The following is a 17660-nucleotide window of genomic DNA, read 5'->3' on the forward strand; positions in this document are numbered from 1 at the left end:
TGCTATAACTGACTATTCTTGTCCGCAAAACAGACAAGAAATAGGACAGGTTAGATTTTTTTTGCGGACCAAGGAACGGAGCAACGGTTGCGGACAGCACACGGAGTGCTGTCCGCATCTTTTGCGGCCCCATTAAAGTGAATGGATCCGCATCCGAGCCGCCAAAACTATGCCTCATATGCGGACCAAAACAACGGTCGCGTGCATGTAGCCTTAGGCTAATATCATACTACGCTCTAGCAATACCTTTGTTGGGACAGTGTAAAATGTTGCCCTTAATGTATCACAGAAGCCAGTACTCTGTCCTGCCCCTTTTAAATGACAGTAACAAACCGGTGCAAGACCACTGCTGTATGTAAACTAGTGTGTTAAAACTAAGGGATATTCACTCCACACATATCCCCGTTCTGATGCTGCCCACGTCCCTGCTGATCTCTACCAGTCACTGGCTGCGGTGGATCACGGAGCAGACCGCATCAGAATAGCAGCAGCAAGGTATCAGTTATGATCTTTAACTCTGCGCCACCAATATTTTTATCCCTGGACAAACTCCTTTAATATATAACACCGTACCGTAAATAATGAAAATAAACCTTTTAACATTCATAATTTATTTAAAAATAAATAAAATAAAAAAAAAGACACACACAACAGATCTGAACATCTAAAACACGTATGTGCAAAAATCGCAAGTATTTTCCAGGTAGAGGTGTATATAAATACAGCAGAGTTTTTTTTTTTTTTACCATTAACTCGTAGTAACTGAAAAAAACAAAAACAAACGGTAACTGAAGTTTGCGTTAAACACAAGATCCAGTAGTCAAATGTGCCTTCGTGTGACCTAGGAGCACAAGAACACAGGACAGTCCCTTTTGGCCATACTATAGGGTATTAGGATGTCTGGCACTGAACTCCTCCTCTAGGCCTTTCATCCTCATAGTACGCCTCCCCTCTGTATGGTTTATTGTGTTCCCTCGGATCAAATTCAACAAGTTCTACAACTTCCATGTCATCGGTGACCATTAGGTCTTCCCTGGGTGGAAGCAAAGCTTCTAGAAGCCGGAGCTTGTCGGTCGGGAGCCAATGGTTTTCTGGGAAAGTCACCTGAAAGGAAGAAAAACATTAACGGGTTAGACATGTGGCCATCATTACCATGTTATATACAAATTAGTATTTCTCAGCACTTCCTCCATTCATCTCATTTTTTTACTTTGATCCTATTTTGCCTCATATTACAATTACAACTTAATAACTAAATGAAGAAATCTTAAGCCCCCCCCGAATTATTGTCCTGTGTCTGACACCTGGCTGCAGCAGGAGCCTCCCCCTTTATCCTGTCGGCAGCAGGACAATGATTGCTAAGCCCCACCTCCTTTACCGGTTCACAAATGTTAACCCCTGTATTCTCAGTAGGATTTCAGTTGCTGAATTCACAGCAGTGTGGAGTATGGGACGTGTGTGTTTCGCTGAGCTTTCATGTACACATTTCAGAATAATCAATGATGGCAGTTGACTCACACAGGCGAACACCCCACTGCAGACTTCTCCTAAAACAATTCATGAATTAGGCCTCACATAGCGGCCAACTCTACACAGTTATACTGCAAATCAGCGCGGTTTTCAAACAGACTGGTAATGGTGGCTAAAACTGCTGCGGCCTATTCCCTGTTAGGACTGTGCACAATAACGCACCGAGAACTGGATGATCAAAAGACCTTTCTCGAACGGATCTCGCTGCAAGGGCATTCCTTCATTCTGAATGCATTTCAGGTGTCCATCTTTTACGACTTCACCTATGACCAAAAATATTTTATTACCTTCAATGTAAAATATCAATTTCACAAGTTAATAAGGATGGGAGATGAGAGAGCCCAGCGAGCATGCACTGCGGTGTTCATACTTCCCATTCACTTTATTGGAGTTATCGGGAATGGGGAGCCCAAATTCTAGAATACCTTTAAAAGGGGTATTCTCATCTCAGACAATGGGGGCATATTGCTAGGATATGCCCCCATTTTCTGATATGTGCAGGTCCCACCTCTGAGACCCGCACCTATTTTGTAAAGGCAGACGGCAAAGTCCCGCTGCACCACACATGCGCAGCTGCCCTCCATTCATTTCTATGGGGCTGCTGAAAATAGCCGAGCTTGGCTATTTTCATCGGCCCCACAGAAATTAATGGGAGCGATGGCCGCTCAAGCGGTGCGCTCTCAGTCACTTCTATGGGGAGAGGACTTGTTGGCCGGACCCGGGGTCCTCCAGTCTCCACTTTCTCCGTTCTTGATATAGGTGCTAGTGATATGCCCCCATGGTCTCCGATGGGAATACACCTTTTTATTAGAAAGCTGATGCTGAAACCTGTCACCTTGTATGATACGAATAGAACGTGGGTGCTGTTTATACAACAGTGCATGTGCCCCCGTTATAGGATTGTCAGCTTAATATACGGTCCTATGTGATGGCAACATCTGATAGTAAAAGGTCTGTAATACCAGTAACAGTAAACAGCGCTGTCTGGCTACTGGAAGGGCACACAGTTTATGGGTCTGCTGTATACATGCTCCCTCTGCTCCTAGTAGCTGAACGGCACATCTTTTTCGCCATTTTGACTCCAGAAGTACAAATCCGTAGCGGTATTATGCTGCCCTTACATAGCGCAGCCTTGTAACCTGACAGGTCCACTTTAAATGGTAGTAACACCAGCTCCTACAAACCTGGTAAAGATGTGATGAGGAGAGTTCGTCCATCCATTGTCTCGATTGTTCTCTTGAACCCGCACAAAGCCTCTACTAGTGAAATTTCCATCTTCATTATTAAGTTGGCATCTTGCCTTTGATACAATTCATGATCCCTCTGATCCAACACAATAACAACATCTCCTGGCTCTAGACCTGGTTCTTGATCTCCTTCCCCATGGAAAACTATTTTCTGTCCATCTTTCATGCCTGCAAAGCACACAATTGATTAATTTAGATCACGTGACCTGCCAATGCAAGAACTATAGACTAAAAGTAGAAGCTAAATCCAGACAGTCTAAAGAGGTGCTTGATGTGTCACAGCGGCCGATGCTGGATGAAATCTGGGGCTATTAGTCAGTTTACTGTGAGACAGATTTTACAGCAAAATTCTAACACCAGGTAAGCCACAATCACTTCCTGCTAAATCCCACCAACTTGTCGGACAAAGCGCAGTGGGAATGTGTGACCTATATTTCTTTTCATTTTCTAATTGTTGATTTTTTCTAAATTCTGTTTCCTAAACATAATTATGGAGGCGGCAATCTTGCCTGATCGGTTCTTAAAGGGGGTTGTCCGGGTTCAGAGCTGAACCTGGACATCTCCCCAATTCTCACCCAGGCAGCCCCCCCTGATACGAGCATTGGAGCATTTCATGTTCCGATGCTCTCCTTTGCTTTGTGCTGAATCGTGCAGGGAAAGGCTTTTTCTGGAGATCCAGTGATGTATCGGCCTCTCCATGGGTGGAGGCTTCCACCTAGCATTGAGCCTGGTGACATAAATGGCACTAATGGGCAGCTTTAGCGCAGCCCTAGCCTGTAAACCAGCTAGGCCAGAGCTAAAGCCCGCCCATCAGCGGAAGCCTCTGCCTAGCAGTGTAAAAACAAACAAAAAAGCCCTTGCTCTGCGCAAAGCTCATGTAAGAGGGGCTGGAGGGGTGAATATGGGGATATATCCCGGTTCAGCTCTGAACAACCCCTTTAACCACTTCCCGACCGCCTATCTTACATAATAAAATCCCTGTGTCAGTGCGCTGTGTCTGTGTGTCACCAGTTTTGCACTGGGCATGCAATCAGGACACAGCGCTACACAAACACACACAGCGCTCCATAACCGGTTAAGCCCTTCCATGCCACGGTCCTTAGGAACCGCTGTCTGGAAGGGTCTAACAATCGGGCCGCTGCTCTGCCCTGGCAGCGGCCCAATGGTTGAAGGGTTAATGCCCACCTCCCTTTCAAGATGGCAGAGCTCGCAGCCCCCCCTTACAGGATGTGCACCATGTTATGAGCTGGCACAGTCAGTGAAGGAGGGAGTCCCTCCCTCTCCGCTGTGTGCGGCTGCCGCTGGCCACCGATGAGAGCAGAAAGGAGTAGAAGGGAGGAACTGTGGCCATGCGCCACCAATGAATATAGTTAATGCTTGAACACAAACATAGCCTGCGTGTGCCGGCCATATCCCATACCCGACCCCTATGACTGCGCACTTCTATACTGCCGGAATAAAATTTCTATACTGCAGGAATAACCCTAATAACACGCCCTCTGCACCGCTCACACCAGCGCGCCGAGCAATCAGGACACGGCGCTCCACATGTCGCCTGCACCGCCCACACCTGCGTGCCGGCAAGCAGGTCGGAGCGCCACCATTTTTGTTCGTTAGTCCCAGATGCCATTTCTGTTCGTCAGTCACAGCACTATCAGCTATATAGAGGAGCCCCTGTCAGCAGTCTGACCTACCAGTCGCTACCAGCAGTCAGTGCCAGTCGTAAAGCCACAGCCAACAGTCACAATGCCAGCAGTGTCAGCCACCAGTCATCTCAACCATCAGTCATTGCCACAAGCCACCAGTCAGTGCCAGCAGTCTCAGCTACAGCCAGCACTCAGTGCCAGCAGCGTCAGCCACAAGCCGCAGCCAGCAGTCACAGCCACCAGTCAGTGCCAGCAGTCTCAGCCAGAGCCCGCACTCTCAGCCACAAGCCACAGCCAGCAATCTCAGCCACAGCTACAACCAGTAGTCTCAGCCACAGCCAGCAATCTCTGACACAAATCTCAGCCACTGCAACCAGTCAGTGCCAGCAGTCTCAGCCATAGCCGCCAGTCTCAGCCACCAGTCAGTGTGGTCAAGTTCCCTTGCCATTTAATATAGACTGTTCCTACTAATGTTTATGCACTACTGTTCTAGCGCCAGTTATTGTAACAGGCTTAATGTCTAGTTGACTATAAGGCCTCTTTCACACAAGCGTGTCCAGATAAGGTCCAGATGCGTTGCGGCAAACCCGCGTGAGTGGGTACGCAATTGCAGTCAGTTTTGACTGATTGCGTTCCGTTGTTCAGTTTTTATCGCGCGGGTGCAATGCGTTTTGCACGTGCGTGATAAAAAACTGAATGGTACCCAGACCCGAACTTCTTCACAGAAGTTCGGGCTTGGGATCGGTGTTCTGTAGATTGTATTATTTCCCCTTATAACATGGTTATAAGGGAAAATAATAGCAGTCTGAATACAGAATGCATAGTACAATAGGGCTGGAGGGGTTAAAAAAAATAAAATTTAACTCACCTTAATCCACTTGTTCTCACAGCCGGCATCTCTTCTGTCTTCTTCTTCTTTGAGGAATAGGACCTTTGATGACGTCACTGCCCTCATCACATGGTCCATCACATGATCTTTTACCATGGTGATGGATCATGTGACGGACCATGTGATGAGCGTAGTGACGTCATCAAAGGTTCTATTCCTCAAAGAAGAAGACAAGTGGATTAAGGTGAGTTCAATTTTTTATTTTTTTTTAACCCCTCCAGCCCTATTGTACTATGCATTCTGTATTCAGAATGCTATTATTTTCCCTTATAACCATGTTATAAGGGAAAATAATAAAGATCGGGTCCCCATCCCGATAGTCTCCTAGCAACAGTGCGTGAAAAATCGCCCCGCATCCGCACTTGCTTGCAGATGCTTGCGATTTTCACGCAGCCCCATTCACTTCTATGGGGCCTGCGTTGCGTGAAAAACGCACAAAATAGAGCTTGCTGCGATTTTCACGCAACGCACAAGTGATGCGTGAAAATCGCCGCTCATGTGCACAGCCCCATAGAAATGAATGGGTCCGGATACAGTGCGGATGAAATGCGTTCAACCCGCGCGGAAAACTCGCCCGTGTGAAAGGGGCCTAAACGTCCTGGTTTATCTCTGAATGGACGTTTTGGAACGTCCTTTCAGAGATGGCAGCTGCACGCTAATCATGCAGCTGCCAAGCCGGGGGCCCACTGTCAGTGACAGCAGGGCACCCCAGAGAGAAGGCAGGGAACATTCCTGTTGTCCCTGCCTTCTAGAGCGCTGTGTATACAGCGATCAACGAGAACTGTGTATACAGATCAGGAAACAATGTGTGCTTCCTGTCCCGGCAGTCATGTGACCGTTGGGGCCGGGAGAGTGCAGCCCTGCACTGAGGCTACTATGTCAGCCCCAGTTACTGGGGAAATCAATAGGAAAAAAATAAATAAAAATTGACATATTTGGTATTGCCGCGTCTGTGATGACTGGCTCTTTAAAAACATCACATGATCTACCTATCAAGTGAACGGTGTAAAAAAATATCTAAAAATGACACCAAACAGCTTTTTTGTGAGTTCACCCCCCCAAAAAATGATAAAAAGCCAAATGTACCCCAAAATGGTGCCAATAAAAACTACAGCTTGTCCCGCAAAAAATAATGTTTCATTTTCACAGCCAAGGGTTATAACTTCTATGAAATGCCTGTTGAAAGTGCTCGCTACACCCCTTAAAAATTCCTTGGGTGGTGTAGTTTACAAAATGTGGCCACTTTTTGGGGGTTTTCACTGCGGGGGTACCTCAGGGTCTCTTCAAATGCAACATAATGCCCTAAGACCATTCTAGCAAAATCTGCCCTCCAAAAACCATATGGCGCTTCTTGCCTTCTGTGCCCTGTTGTGTGCCTAAACAGCGGTATACAACCAAATATGGGGTGTAAACTGCAGAATCAGGGCAATAAATGTTGAGGTTTGCTTTGTTGTTAACCCTTAATGTGTTACAGGAAAAGATTGATTGAAATGAAAAATCTGCAAAAAAAACAAAAAAAAAAACACTCTATTTTGCTTTAATTCCTGTGGAATACTTAAAGGGTTAACAGTTTTAAAAACCAGTTTTTAATAGTTTGAGGGGTGTAGTTTCTAAAATGGGGTATTTATGGGCAGTTTCTATTATGTGAACTCCTTAAATTGACTTCGGAACTGAACTGGTCCTTGATTGGTTTAGGAAATTGCTTTTAAAATTCTAAACCTTCTAACGTCCTAAAAAAAAAAATTAAAAAAAATGACATTACTAAAATGATGCCAACATAAAGTAGACATATGGTGAATGTTAATTAATCAGTATTTTATGAGGCATCACTATCCTAAAAGCAGAGAGTCAAATTTTCGTTAACTTTTGCATTTTTTTTTATAAATAAAGGTGAAATATATTGACTCAAATTTACCATTATCATTAAGTACAATGTGTCACGAGAAAACAATCTCTAAAAGCCTTGGATAAGTAAAAGCATTCCAAAGTTATTACCACATAAAGTGACATATGTCAGATTTGCAAAATTAGGTCTGGAAGTGGTTAACAGATCCGGCAAGATGGCCACCCCCATAATCATGTTCAGCAATCATGTTCAGCCAAAAAAAAAAAAAAAAAAAAAAAAAAAAGTACACTGTATGCGTATTCCTTATTTCCGTTTAAAGATAGATCATGTCCTATTATTGCCCGCAAATCACGTTCCGTGGCTCCATTCCAGTCAATGGGTTCGCAAAAAAACAAAACACATACGGAATGTACTCCGTATGTCTTCTGTATCCGTTTCCGTTTTTGCGGAACTATCTATTGAAAATGTTATGCCCAGCCCAATTTTTTCTATGTAATTACTGTATATGCCATACGGAAAAACGGAACGGAACCACTACTGAAAAAAAATAAAAAAAATAAACGGAAAACGGATCCGGGAGCCTGATCAGCTATACCATGGCAAGCCGGAAGCCTGTGAAGGCGTCCGGTTGCCATGGCAACCATTCGCCCCTCCCACAACGGCCAGCCAGATGTGGGAGGGAGGGAGCTCACACACACACATATTTAACAAGGTACTGATCTGACTGTGGGGATCAGAAACTTTCAGCCGGCAGGCCGGGACCGCCCTCAATGGTACTGGGCCGGTTAGCTGAGATCCCTGGCTGTGTGTAACAGCCGGGGTCTCAGCGCTGTCACCATGTCTGCAGACATGGTGACACTTTAATGCCATGACGTGTATACTCGTCATGGAGCGCCAAGTAGCAGTGCTCCATGACGAGTATACACGTCAAAGAGTGCTAAGGGGTTAATAAAGGTGGCACACAGAATGTAAGCCAGAATTCAGATAGATTGAGTGGTAAACATTGCTCTTAACAGTATATATAAAAAGGCATTTATCTTTTACTGACCTTTCTTTATGTGAACTTCCAGGATCTTCTTCTCACGAACAACCTTGTTTCCATTACACTGTTTGCAACGATCTTTGGGGTTAATGCGCTCCCCCTCCCCACGGCATTCTGAACACATTGTCTGTATCTGCTGGACCATCCCTGGTCCAATCTGCTGGACATGAATTTGGACACCACGACCTTTGCAGGCTGAACATTTCTCTACTGCTCCTTTCTTGCCACCACGGCCTGAAAAGCAAAGTAGAATACATGAGCATGGGCTCAAAAAATAGTCGAAATAAGCTCATACAGAAGACAGTGCAGTATCAGAGACTGCCACTCAGTGACTTCTATACCAGCAATACATATTGCAGTATCACGGGTTGGAAATTTTGCTGCAGCTGTAAGGCTCCAGGCTAACTTTGCACCATAAGAAATGGAAACTACATTGTGACCTGCATTTCAGCCCCATCTTAATAGTAATGCAAATATCCAATATGGTATTATCTATCTATAATATTTTAAAAGTAGCCATGATCAGCACATGTGTACACAGCGGATTTACATACAGATTTTGGAAAGTATTCCTTGCCAAAATGTTGCTCTTTGATGTGAAAGGGAAATTTACGTCGTAATTTAACCACCTCAGCCCCCAGTGCTTAAACACCCTGAAAGACCAGGCCACTTTTTACACTTCTGACCTACACTACTTTCACCGTTTATTGCTCGGTCATGCAACTTACCACCCAAATGAATTTTACCTCCTTTTCTTCTCACTAATAGAGCTTTCATTTGGTGGTATTTCATTGCTGCTGACATTTTTACTTTTTTTGTTATTAATCGAAATTTAACGATTTTTTTGCAAAAAAATGACATTTTTCACTTTCAGTTGTAAAATTTTGCAAAAAAAACGACATCCATATAGAAATTTTGCTCTAAATTTATAGTTCTACATGTCTTTGATAAAAAAAAAATGTTTGGGTAGAAAAAAAATGGTTTGGGTAAAAGTTATAGCGTTTACAAACTATGGTACAAAAATGTGAATTTCCGCTTTTTGAAGCAGCTCTGACTTTCTGAGCACCTGTCATGTTTCCTGAGGTTCTACAATGCCCAGACAGTACAAACACCCCACAAATGACCCCATTTCTGAAAGTACACACCCTAAGGTATTCGCTGATGGGCATAGTGAGTTCATAGAACTTTTTATTTTTTGTCACAAGTTAGCGGAAAATGATGATTTTTTTTTTTTTTTTTTTTTTTCTTACAAAGTCTCATATTCCACTAACTTGTGACAAAAAATAAAAACTTCCATGAACTCACTATGCCCGTCAGCGAATACCTTGGGGTCTCTTCTTTCCAAAATGGGGTCACTTGTGGGGTAGTTATACTGCCCTGGCATTCTAGGGGCCCAAATGTGTGGTAAGGAGTTTGAAATCAAATTCAGTAAAAAATGACCTGTGAAATCCGAAAGGTGCTCTTTGGAATATGGGCCCCTTTGCCCACCTAGGCTGCAAAAAAGTGTCACACATCTGGTATCCCCGTACTCAGGAGAAGTTGAGGAATGTGTTTTGGGGTGTCTTTTTACATATACCCATGCTGGGTGAGATAAATATCTTGGTCAAATGACAACTTTGTATAAAAAAATGGGAAAAGTTGTCTTTTGCCAAGATATTTCTCTCACCCAGCATGGGTATATATAAAATGACACCCCAAAACACATTCCCCACCTTCTCCTGAGTACGGAGATACCAGATGTGTGACACTTTTTTGCAGCCTAGGTGGGCAAAGGGGCCCATATTCCAAAGAGCACCTTTCGGATTTCACTCGTCATTTTTTACTGAATTTGATTTCAAACTCCTTACCACACATTTGGGCCCCTAGAATGCCAGGGCAGTATAACTACCCCACAAGTGACCCCATTTTGGAAAGAAGAGACCCCAAGGTATTCGCTGATGGGCATAGTGAGTTCATGGAAGTTTTTATTTTTTGTCACAAGTTAGTGGAATATGAGACTTTGTATAAAAAAAAAAAATTAAAAAAAAAATCAGCATTTTCCACTAACTTATGACAAAAAATAAAAAATTCTAGGAACTCGCCATGCCCCTCACGGAATACCTTGGAGTGTCTTCTTTCCAAAATGGGGTCACTTGTGTGGTAGTTATACTGCCCTGGCATTTTCCAGGGGCCCTAATGTGTGTTAGGTAGGTAAATGACCTGTGAAATCCTAAAGGTGCTCTTTGGAATATGGGCCCCTTTGCCCACCTAGGCTGCAAAAAAGTGTCACACATGTGGTATCGCTGTATTCAGGAGAAGGTGGGGAATGTGTTTTGGGGTGTCATTTTACATATACCCTTGCTGGGTGAGAGAAATATCTTGGCAAAAGACAACTTTTCCCATTTTTTTATACAAAGTTGGCATTTGACCAAGATATTTCTCTCACCCAGCATGGGTATATGTAAAATGACACCCCAAAACACATTCCCCAACTTCTCCTGAGTACGGCGATACCAGATGTGTGACACTTTTTTGCAGCCTAGATGCGCAAAGGTGCCCAAATTCCTTTTAGGAGGGCATTTTTAGACATTTGGATACCAGACTTCTTCTCACGCTTTGGGGCCCCTAGAATGCCAGGGCAGTATAAATACCCCACATGTGACCCCATTTTGGAAAGAAGACACCCCAAGGTATTCAATGAGGGGCATGGCGAGTTCATAGAAATTTTTTTTTTTGGCACAAGTTAGCGGAAATTGATATTTTTTATTTTTTTCTCACAAAGTCTCCCGTTCCGCTAACTTGGGACAAAAATTTCAATCTTTCATGGACTCAATATGCCCCTCACGGAATACCTGGGGGTGTCTTCTTTCCGAAATGGGGTCACATGTGGGGTATTTATACTGCCATGGCATTCTAGGGGCCCTAAAGCGTGAGAAGAAGTCTGGAATATACATGTCTAAAAAATTTTACGCATTTGGATTCCGTGAGGGGTATGGTGAGTTCATGTGAGATTTTATTTTTTGACACAAGTTAGTGGAATATGAGACTTTGTAAGAAAAAAAAATAAAAATTCCGCTAACTTGGGCCAAAAAAATGTCTGAATGGAGCCTTACAGGGGTGGTGATCAATGACAGGGGTGGTGATCAATGACAGGGGTGGTGATCAATGACAGGGGGGGTGATCAATGACAGGGGGTTGATCAATGACAGGGGGGTGATCAGGGAGTCTATATGGGGTGATAACCACAGTCATTGATCACGCCCATGTAAGGCTTCATTCAGACGTCCGTATGCGTTTTGCGGATCCGATCCATCTATCAGTGCATCCGTAAAAATCATGCGGACATCTGAATGGAGCTTTACAGGGGGGTAACCAATGACAGGGGGGTGATCAGGGAGTCTATATGGGGTGATCACCACAGTCATTGATCATGCCCCTGTAAGGCTTCATTCAGACGTCCGGATGCGTTTTGCGGATCCGATCCATCTATCAGTGGATCCGTAAAAATCATGCGGACGTCTGAATGGAGCTTTACAGGGGGGTAATCAATGACAGGGGGGTAATCAATGACAGGGGGGTGATCAGGGAGTCTATATGGGGTGATCACCACAGTCATTGATCATGCCCCTGTAAGGCTTCATTCAGACGTCCGGATGCGTTTTGCGGATCCGATCCATCTATCAGTGCATCCGTAAAAATCATGCGGACATCTGAATGGAGCTTTACAGGGGGGTGATCAATGACAGGGGTGTAATCAATGACAGGGGGGTGATCAGGGAGTCTATATGGGGTAATAACCACAGTCATTGATCACGCCCCTGTAAGGCTTCATTCAGACGTCCAGATGCGTTTTGCGGATCGGATCCATCTATCAGTGCATCCGTAAAAATCATGCGGACATCTGAATGGAGCTTTACAGGGGGGTGATCAGGGAGTCTATATGGGGTGATCACCACAGTCATTGATCATGCCCCTGTAAAGCTTCATTCAGACGTCCGGATGCGTTTTGCGGATCGGATCCATCTATCAGTGCATCCGTAAAAATCATGCGGACATCTGAATGGAGCTTTACAGGGGGGTGATCAGGGAGTCTATATGGGGTGATCACCACAGTCATTGATCATGCCCCTGTAAAGCTTCATTCAGACGTCCGGATGCGTTTTGCGGATCGGATCCATCTATCAGTGCATCCGTAAAAATCATGCGGACATCTGAATGGAGCTTTACAGGGGGGTGATCAGGGAGTCGATATGGGGTGATCACCACAGTCATTGATCATGCCCCTGTAAAGCTTCATTCAGACGTCCGGATGCGTTTTGCGGATCGGATCCATCTATCAGTGCATCCGTAAAAATCATGCGGACATCTGAATGGAGCTTTACAGGGGGGTGATCAGGGAGTCTATATGGGGTGATCACCACAGTCATTGATCATGCCCCTGTAAAGCTTCATTCAGACGTCCGGATGCGTTTTGCTGATCGGATCCATCTATCAGTGGATCCGTAAAAATCATGCGGACGTCTGAATGGAGCTTTACAGGGGGGTAATCAATGACAGGGGTGTAATCAATGACAGGGGGGTGATCAGGGAGTCTATATGGGGTGATAACCACAGTCATTGATCACGCCCCTGTAAGGCTTCATTCAGACGTCCGGATGCGTTTTGCGGATCCGATCCATCTATCAGTGGATCCGTAAAAATCATGCGGACGTCTGAATGGAGCTTTACAGGGGGTTGATCAATGACAGGGGGGTAATCAATGACAGGGGGGTGATCAGGGAGTCTATATGGGGTGATCAGGGGTGATCAAGGGTGAATAAGGGGTTAATAAGTGACGGGGGGGGGGTGTAGTGTAGTGTAGTGGTGCTTGGTGGGACTTTACTGAGCTACCTGTGTCCTCTGGTGGTCGATCCAAACAAAGGGGACCACCAGAGGACCAGGTAGCAGGTATATTAGACGCTGTTATCAAAACAGCGTCTAATATACCTGTTAGGGTTAAAAAAAAACACATCTCCAGCCTGCCAGCGAACGATCGCCGCTGGCAGGCTGGAGATCAACTCTCTTACCTTCCGTTCCTGTGAGCGCGCGCGCCTGTGTGCGCGCGTTCACAGGAAATCTCGCGTCTCGCGAGATGACGCGTATATGCGTCCAGGCGGAATGAATCAACCACCTCCAGGACGCGTCTGTGCGTACAGCGGTCCGGAGGTGGTTAAACATTACAGATTTTTCCACTCGCAAATTGAATTCTGCATTGCGGGAAAAAGTGGCGTGGCCCTTTAGGGTACTGCCAGTTGTTCAGGTTTTTATAAGGTTTTTGAAGCCAAAATCAGGTGATTAAGTATAAAGGACAGATACTACTTTTTTGTATCCACTCCCAGTTTTGGCTTCACAAACAGGATAACCCAGTACATGTGGCAGCACTATGAGGCTGTGATTTTCAATAGGAAACCCAGGATTCTCTTGGAAACACATAATAATGGTTATGACTGAGAGAAGTCTTCTTCATCACCTGGGACACTTACCAGTCCTTCTCCTCCCATGTAATAGCTCCTAACATAGGACTTACCTTCACACTTGTCGCAGATGACGTTCTTCTGTAATGCCAGCTTCCGACTTCCACCATTATAGAGCTCTTCTAGAGATATAGATAACTGGTGGACGACATTTTTACCTAAAAAGAAACAAGCAAAAGTCTTCAACAAAAGCCCGAAATGAACATGACAATAGACAATAAATGCTAACAGGAATACCAGCTTCAATTTAGGATTACCTCTCTTCTCTCTGTTCATTCGTCCTCCTCCGGCAAAGAACATGTCGAAGATGTCCATGGGAGAAGAAAAGTTTCCCCCACTTAGTCCTCCTTCTTTAATAGCCTGTTCTCCACCTTGGTCATAGAGGTCTCTCTTCTTAGGGTCGGACAGCACCTCATAGGCTTGAGAGATGAGCTTAAACTAGAAGAAATAAAGAGCACTAGTTACATGCCATGTACAAACTGGGTGGCAGAGCACAGAATAATCCCAGTCTATTTTGTGATATTTTGGCACATTCATATGGTGCCTACAGGAGCAAACATGTTCTCAGTACAGATACTAGCACCATCACCTGACAGCCCTGTCACAAGAACGGGCGGGTTCCCTTGTTTTTAACATTAAAGGGGTTATCCACGTCACCCACGATGCTAGGGAGGCTTTTCCCCGTTGTGGCCTGCTATTGGCTGCCCTTTCCCCCCCCCCCGCTGGATGTTTTGATCTGCGCGACAGGGAGATGCAGCGGCGGCCGTGTGGGGATCAGGAGCGACGCAGGTGCCGAGGAGCAGGGTAAGTATAACCTATATGAGGGGTCTGGGCATTGGGGGGTTATCCAACAAAGGGTAGGTGATAAATGTATGATGAGGGTCTGATCGCCGGGATCCAGCAATGAGGATTCCACGTCTCCTGTTCAAGACATTTCAGTGAAGAATGGTCAATCTCGTGCCCGACTGCTCCATCCAAAGTATATGGGGCTGACGGAGATAGCAGAACTTGGTACTCTGAGTCAGTCTCATAGGCTTTGAATGGATCGGCAAAACCCCTTGATCATAGGACGATCCCTTTAAAGAGGACCTGTCACCACAAAATGCACCTCGATCTGCAGGCAGCATGTGATAGAGCAGGAGGGGCAGATTTATATTGGTTCTTTTATACTATTACCCAATGGGGGCATCACCTGGTAAGGAATGGTTCTTTTATACTATTACCCAATGGGGGCATCACCTGGTAAGGAATGGATCTTTTTTATACTATTACCCAATGGGGGCGTTACCTGGTAAGGAATGGTTCTTTACAATTACCCGATGGGGGCGTTACCTGGTAAGGATCGGTTCTTTTATACTATTACCCAATGGGGGCGTTACCTGGTAAGGAATGGTTCTTTTATACTATTACCCAATGGGGGCATCACCTGGTAAGGAATGGTTCTTTTATACTATTACCCGATGGGGGCGTTACCTGGTAAGGAATGGTTCTTTTATACTATTACCCGATGGGGGCGTTACCTGGTAAGGATTGGTTCTTTTATACTATTACCCGATGGGGGCGTTACCTGGTAAGGAATGGTTCTTTTATACTATTACCCGATGGGCACGTTACCTGGTAAGGAATGGTTCTTTTATACTATTACCCGATGGGCACGTTACCTGGTAAGGAATGGTTCATTATATTATTACCTGATGGGCACGTTACCTGGTAAGGAATGGTTCTTTTATACTATTACCCAATGAAGGCATCACCTGTAAGGAATGGTTATTTTATACTATTACCCGATTGGGGCGTTACCTGGTAAGGAATGGTTCATTATATTATTACCCGATGGGGGCGTTACCTGGTAAGGAATGGTTATTTTATACTATTACCCGATTGGGGCGTTACCTGGTAAGGAATGGTTCATTATATTATTACCCGATGGGGGCGTTACCTGGTAAGGAATGGTTCTTTTATACTATTACCCGATTGGGGCGTTACCTGGTAAGGAATGGTTCTTTTTTATACTATTACCCAATGGGGGCATCACCTGTAAGGAATGGTTATTTTATACTATTACCCGATTGGGGCGTTACCTGGTAAGGAATGGTTCATTATATTATTACCCGATGGGGGCGTTACCTGGTAAGGAATGGTTCTTTTTTATACTATTACCCGATGGGGGCGTTACCTGGTAAGGAATGGTTATTTTATACTATTACCCGATTGGGGCGTTACCTGGTAAGGAATGGTTCATTATATTATTACCCGATGGGGGCGTTACCTGGTAAGGAATGGTTCTTTTATACTATTACCCGATGGGCACGTTACCTGGTAAGGAATGGTTCTTTTATACTATTACCCGATGGGCACGTTACCTGGTAAGGAATGGTTCATTATATTATTACCTGATGGGCACGTTACCTGGTAAGGAATGGTTCTTTTATACTATTACCCAATGGGGGCATCACCTGTAAGGAATGGTTATTTTATACTATTACCCGATTGGGGCGTTACCTGGTAAGGAATGGTTCATTATATTATTACCCGATGGGGGCGTTACCTGGTAAGGAATGGTTCTTTTATACTATTACCCGATGGGCACGTTACCTGGTAAGGAATGGTTCTTTTATACTATTACCCGATGGGCACGTTACCTGGTAAGGATCGGTTCTTTTATACTATTACCCGATGGGCAAGTTACCTGGTAAGGATCGGTTCTTTTATACTATTACCCGATAGGGACGTTACCTGGTAAGGAATGGTTCTTTTATACTATTACCCGATGGGCACGTTACCTGGTAAGGATCGGTTCTTTTATACTATTACCCGATGGGCAAGTTACCTGGTAAGGATCGGTTCTTTTATACTATTACCCGATGGGCACGTTACCTGGTAAGGAATGGTTCTTTTATACTATTACCCGATGGGCACGTTACCTGGTAAGGATCGGTTCTTTTAGGTTATTATGTACTGGGGGCGTTTAACCCCAATTAACGTCAGCAGACATTGCGGACAGACATGTAGCCACTAAGCACAGGGCTGAGACCCCACTAATAGTTTAGGGCATTCACAAGCCCAGCACAATGCGTTACCTTCTCCCCCTCGTTGGGGTTCTTGTCCGGGTGGTACTTCAGCGCCAGCTTTCTGTATGCCTTTTTGATTTCATCGGGGGTGGCATCTGGCTTTACCCCAAGGGTTTCATAGTATCCGGTCTCCTTCACCATCTCCGCTGCTTAAGACATAGACAGGAATAATTGAGGACAAGTCCAGAATACCTTGTGCTGCCCCCACAACCCCAGGATTTACAGCCAGTGGGGACCTGAGGTAAGGCATAACATTAGGGAGAGATACAAGGAGTCCCAGGAAGGTCATCCATCCCCACCACCACCAGGGTGTATCAAAACTTCACAGCCAGCCCGGAAAATTACCTCAGAGTCCTGAGTAACACAGACAACAGACAAACGTCGCACCCGAAAACAAGGGCTCAGCGGCTCTCGTGCCCCGTGCGCTTATTCTGGAATTTGTCGCAAGTGTCTCATTGGCTTCCAGCGACCGCCCGTACTATATAGAGAGGGCAGTGACCACGCCCCCTCCCAGCCAGAAGTTTCTCGAGCCATCTGTCTAGGGTGCTACGGCTTCTCCGGCTTTCCAGAAAGCTCCTCGGTTGTCCTGGTAACGAGGTTCGCTCCGCACTCTGTGAGTGGCCGGATGAGCGGTGACGTAGTAAGGGAGGCGGGAAAAGTCAGTCAGTCAGTCAGGAGGCTGCGTTACTGGAACGTTCTGTGCTGGACTGTGTCAGCTCTTATTATTAGTGTCAGTGCCTTATGTAATGGACGTCAGAGGGGCTTGAGTGTATATTGTGTGGACCTTATAGAAATATGGAATTTCTTATGGAGGGAGCTTCTGTCTATTGGAGGTGTCCATGCAGAACATCTGTGCCCATCTTTTACCGGGAGCGCCACGTGCAGACTTCTAGTTCA

At 45.2% G+C, this 17660-nt stretch overlaps 1 protein-coding gene across 1 annotated transcript; it reads right to left on the reverse strand.

Annotated features, from left to right (window-relative positions):
* Positions 1 to 687: 687 nt before the first annotated feature.
* On the reverse strand, positions 688 to 17253 carry LOC120991472 (dnaJ homolog subfamily A member 4-like). The gene is made up of 8 exons (XM_040420279.1): positions 17110 to 17253; positions 16773 to 16908; positions 13950 to 14130; positions 13746 to 13850; positions 8207 to 8434; positions 2715 to 2945; positions 1693 to 1793; positions 688 to 1104 (listed from the first exon to the last, which is right to left on the reverse strand). Exons 2-8 carry the CDS (start codon positions 16902 to 16904, stop codon positions 892 to 894), a joined length of 1191 nt encoding a protein of 396 aa, XP_040276213.1. The 5' UTR covers positions 16905 to 16908; positions 17110 to 17253; the 3' UTR covers positions 688 to 891.
* Between the last annotated feature and the right edge of the window lie 407 nt (positions 17254 to 17660).

This window comes from Bufo bufo, chromosome 2, assembly GCF_905171765.1.
Source record: "Bufo bufo chromosome 2, aBufBuf1.1, whole genome shotgun sequence".
Classification (NCBI taxonomy): domain Eukaryota; kingdom Metazoa; phylum Chordata; class Amphibia; order Anura; family Bufonidae; genus Bufo; species Bufo bufo.

Excerpts from the sequence above, each read along its gene's own strand:
- LOC120991472 (XM_040420279.1), bottom strand. The coding sequence starts at position 16,904 with ATGGTGAAGGAGACCGGATACTATGAAACCCTTGGGGTAAAGCCAGAT. Across the intron at positions 14,131-16,772 it reads ACCCCAACGAGGGGGAGAAG|TTTAAGCTCATCTCTCAAGC; the intron begins GTAACGCATTGT and ends TATTTCTTCTAG. Across the intron at positions 1,105-1,692 it reads TTTTGATCATCCAGTTCTCG|GTGACTTTCCCAGAAAACCA; the intron begins GTGCGTTATTGT and ends TCTTCCTTTCAG.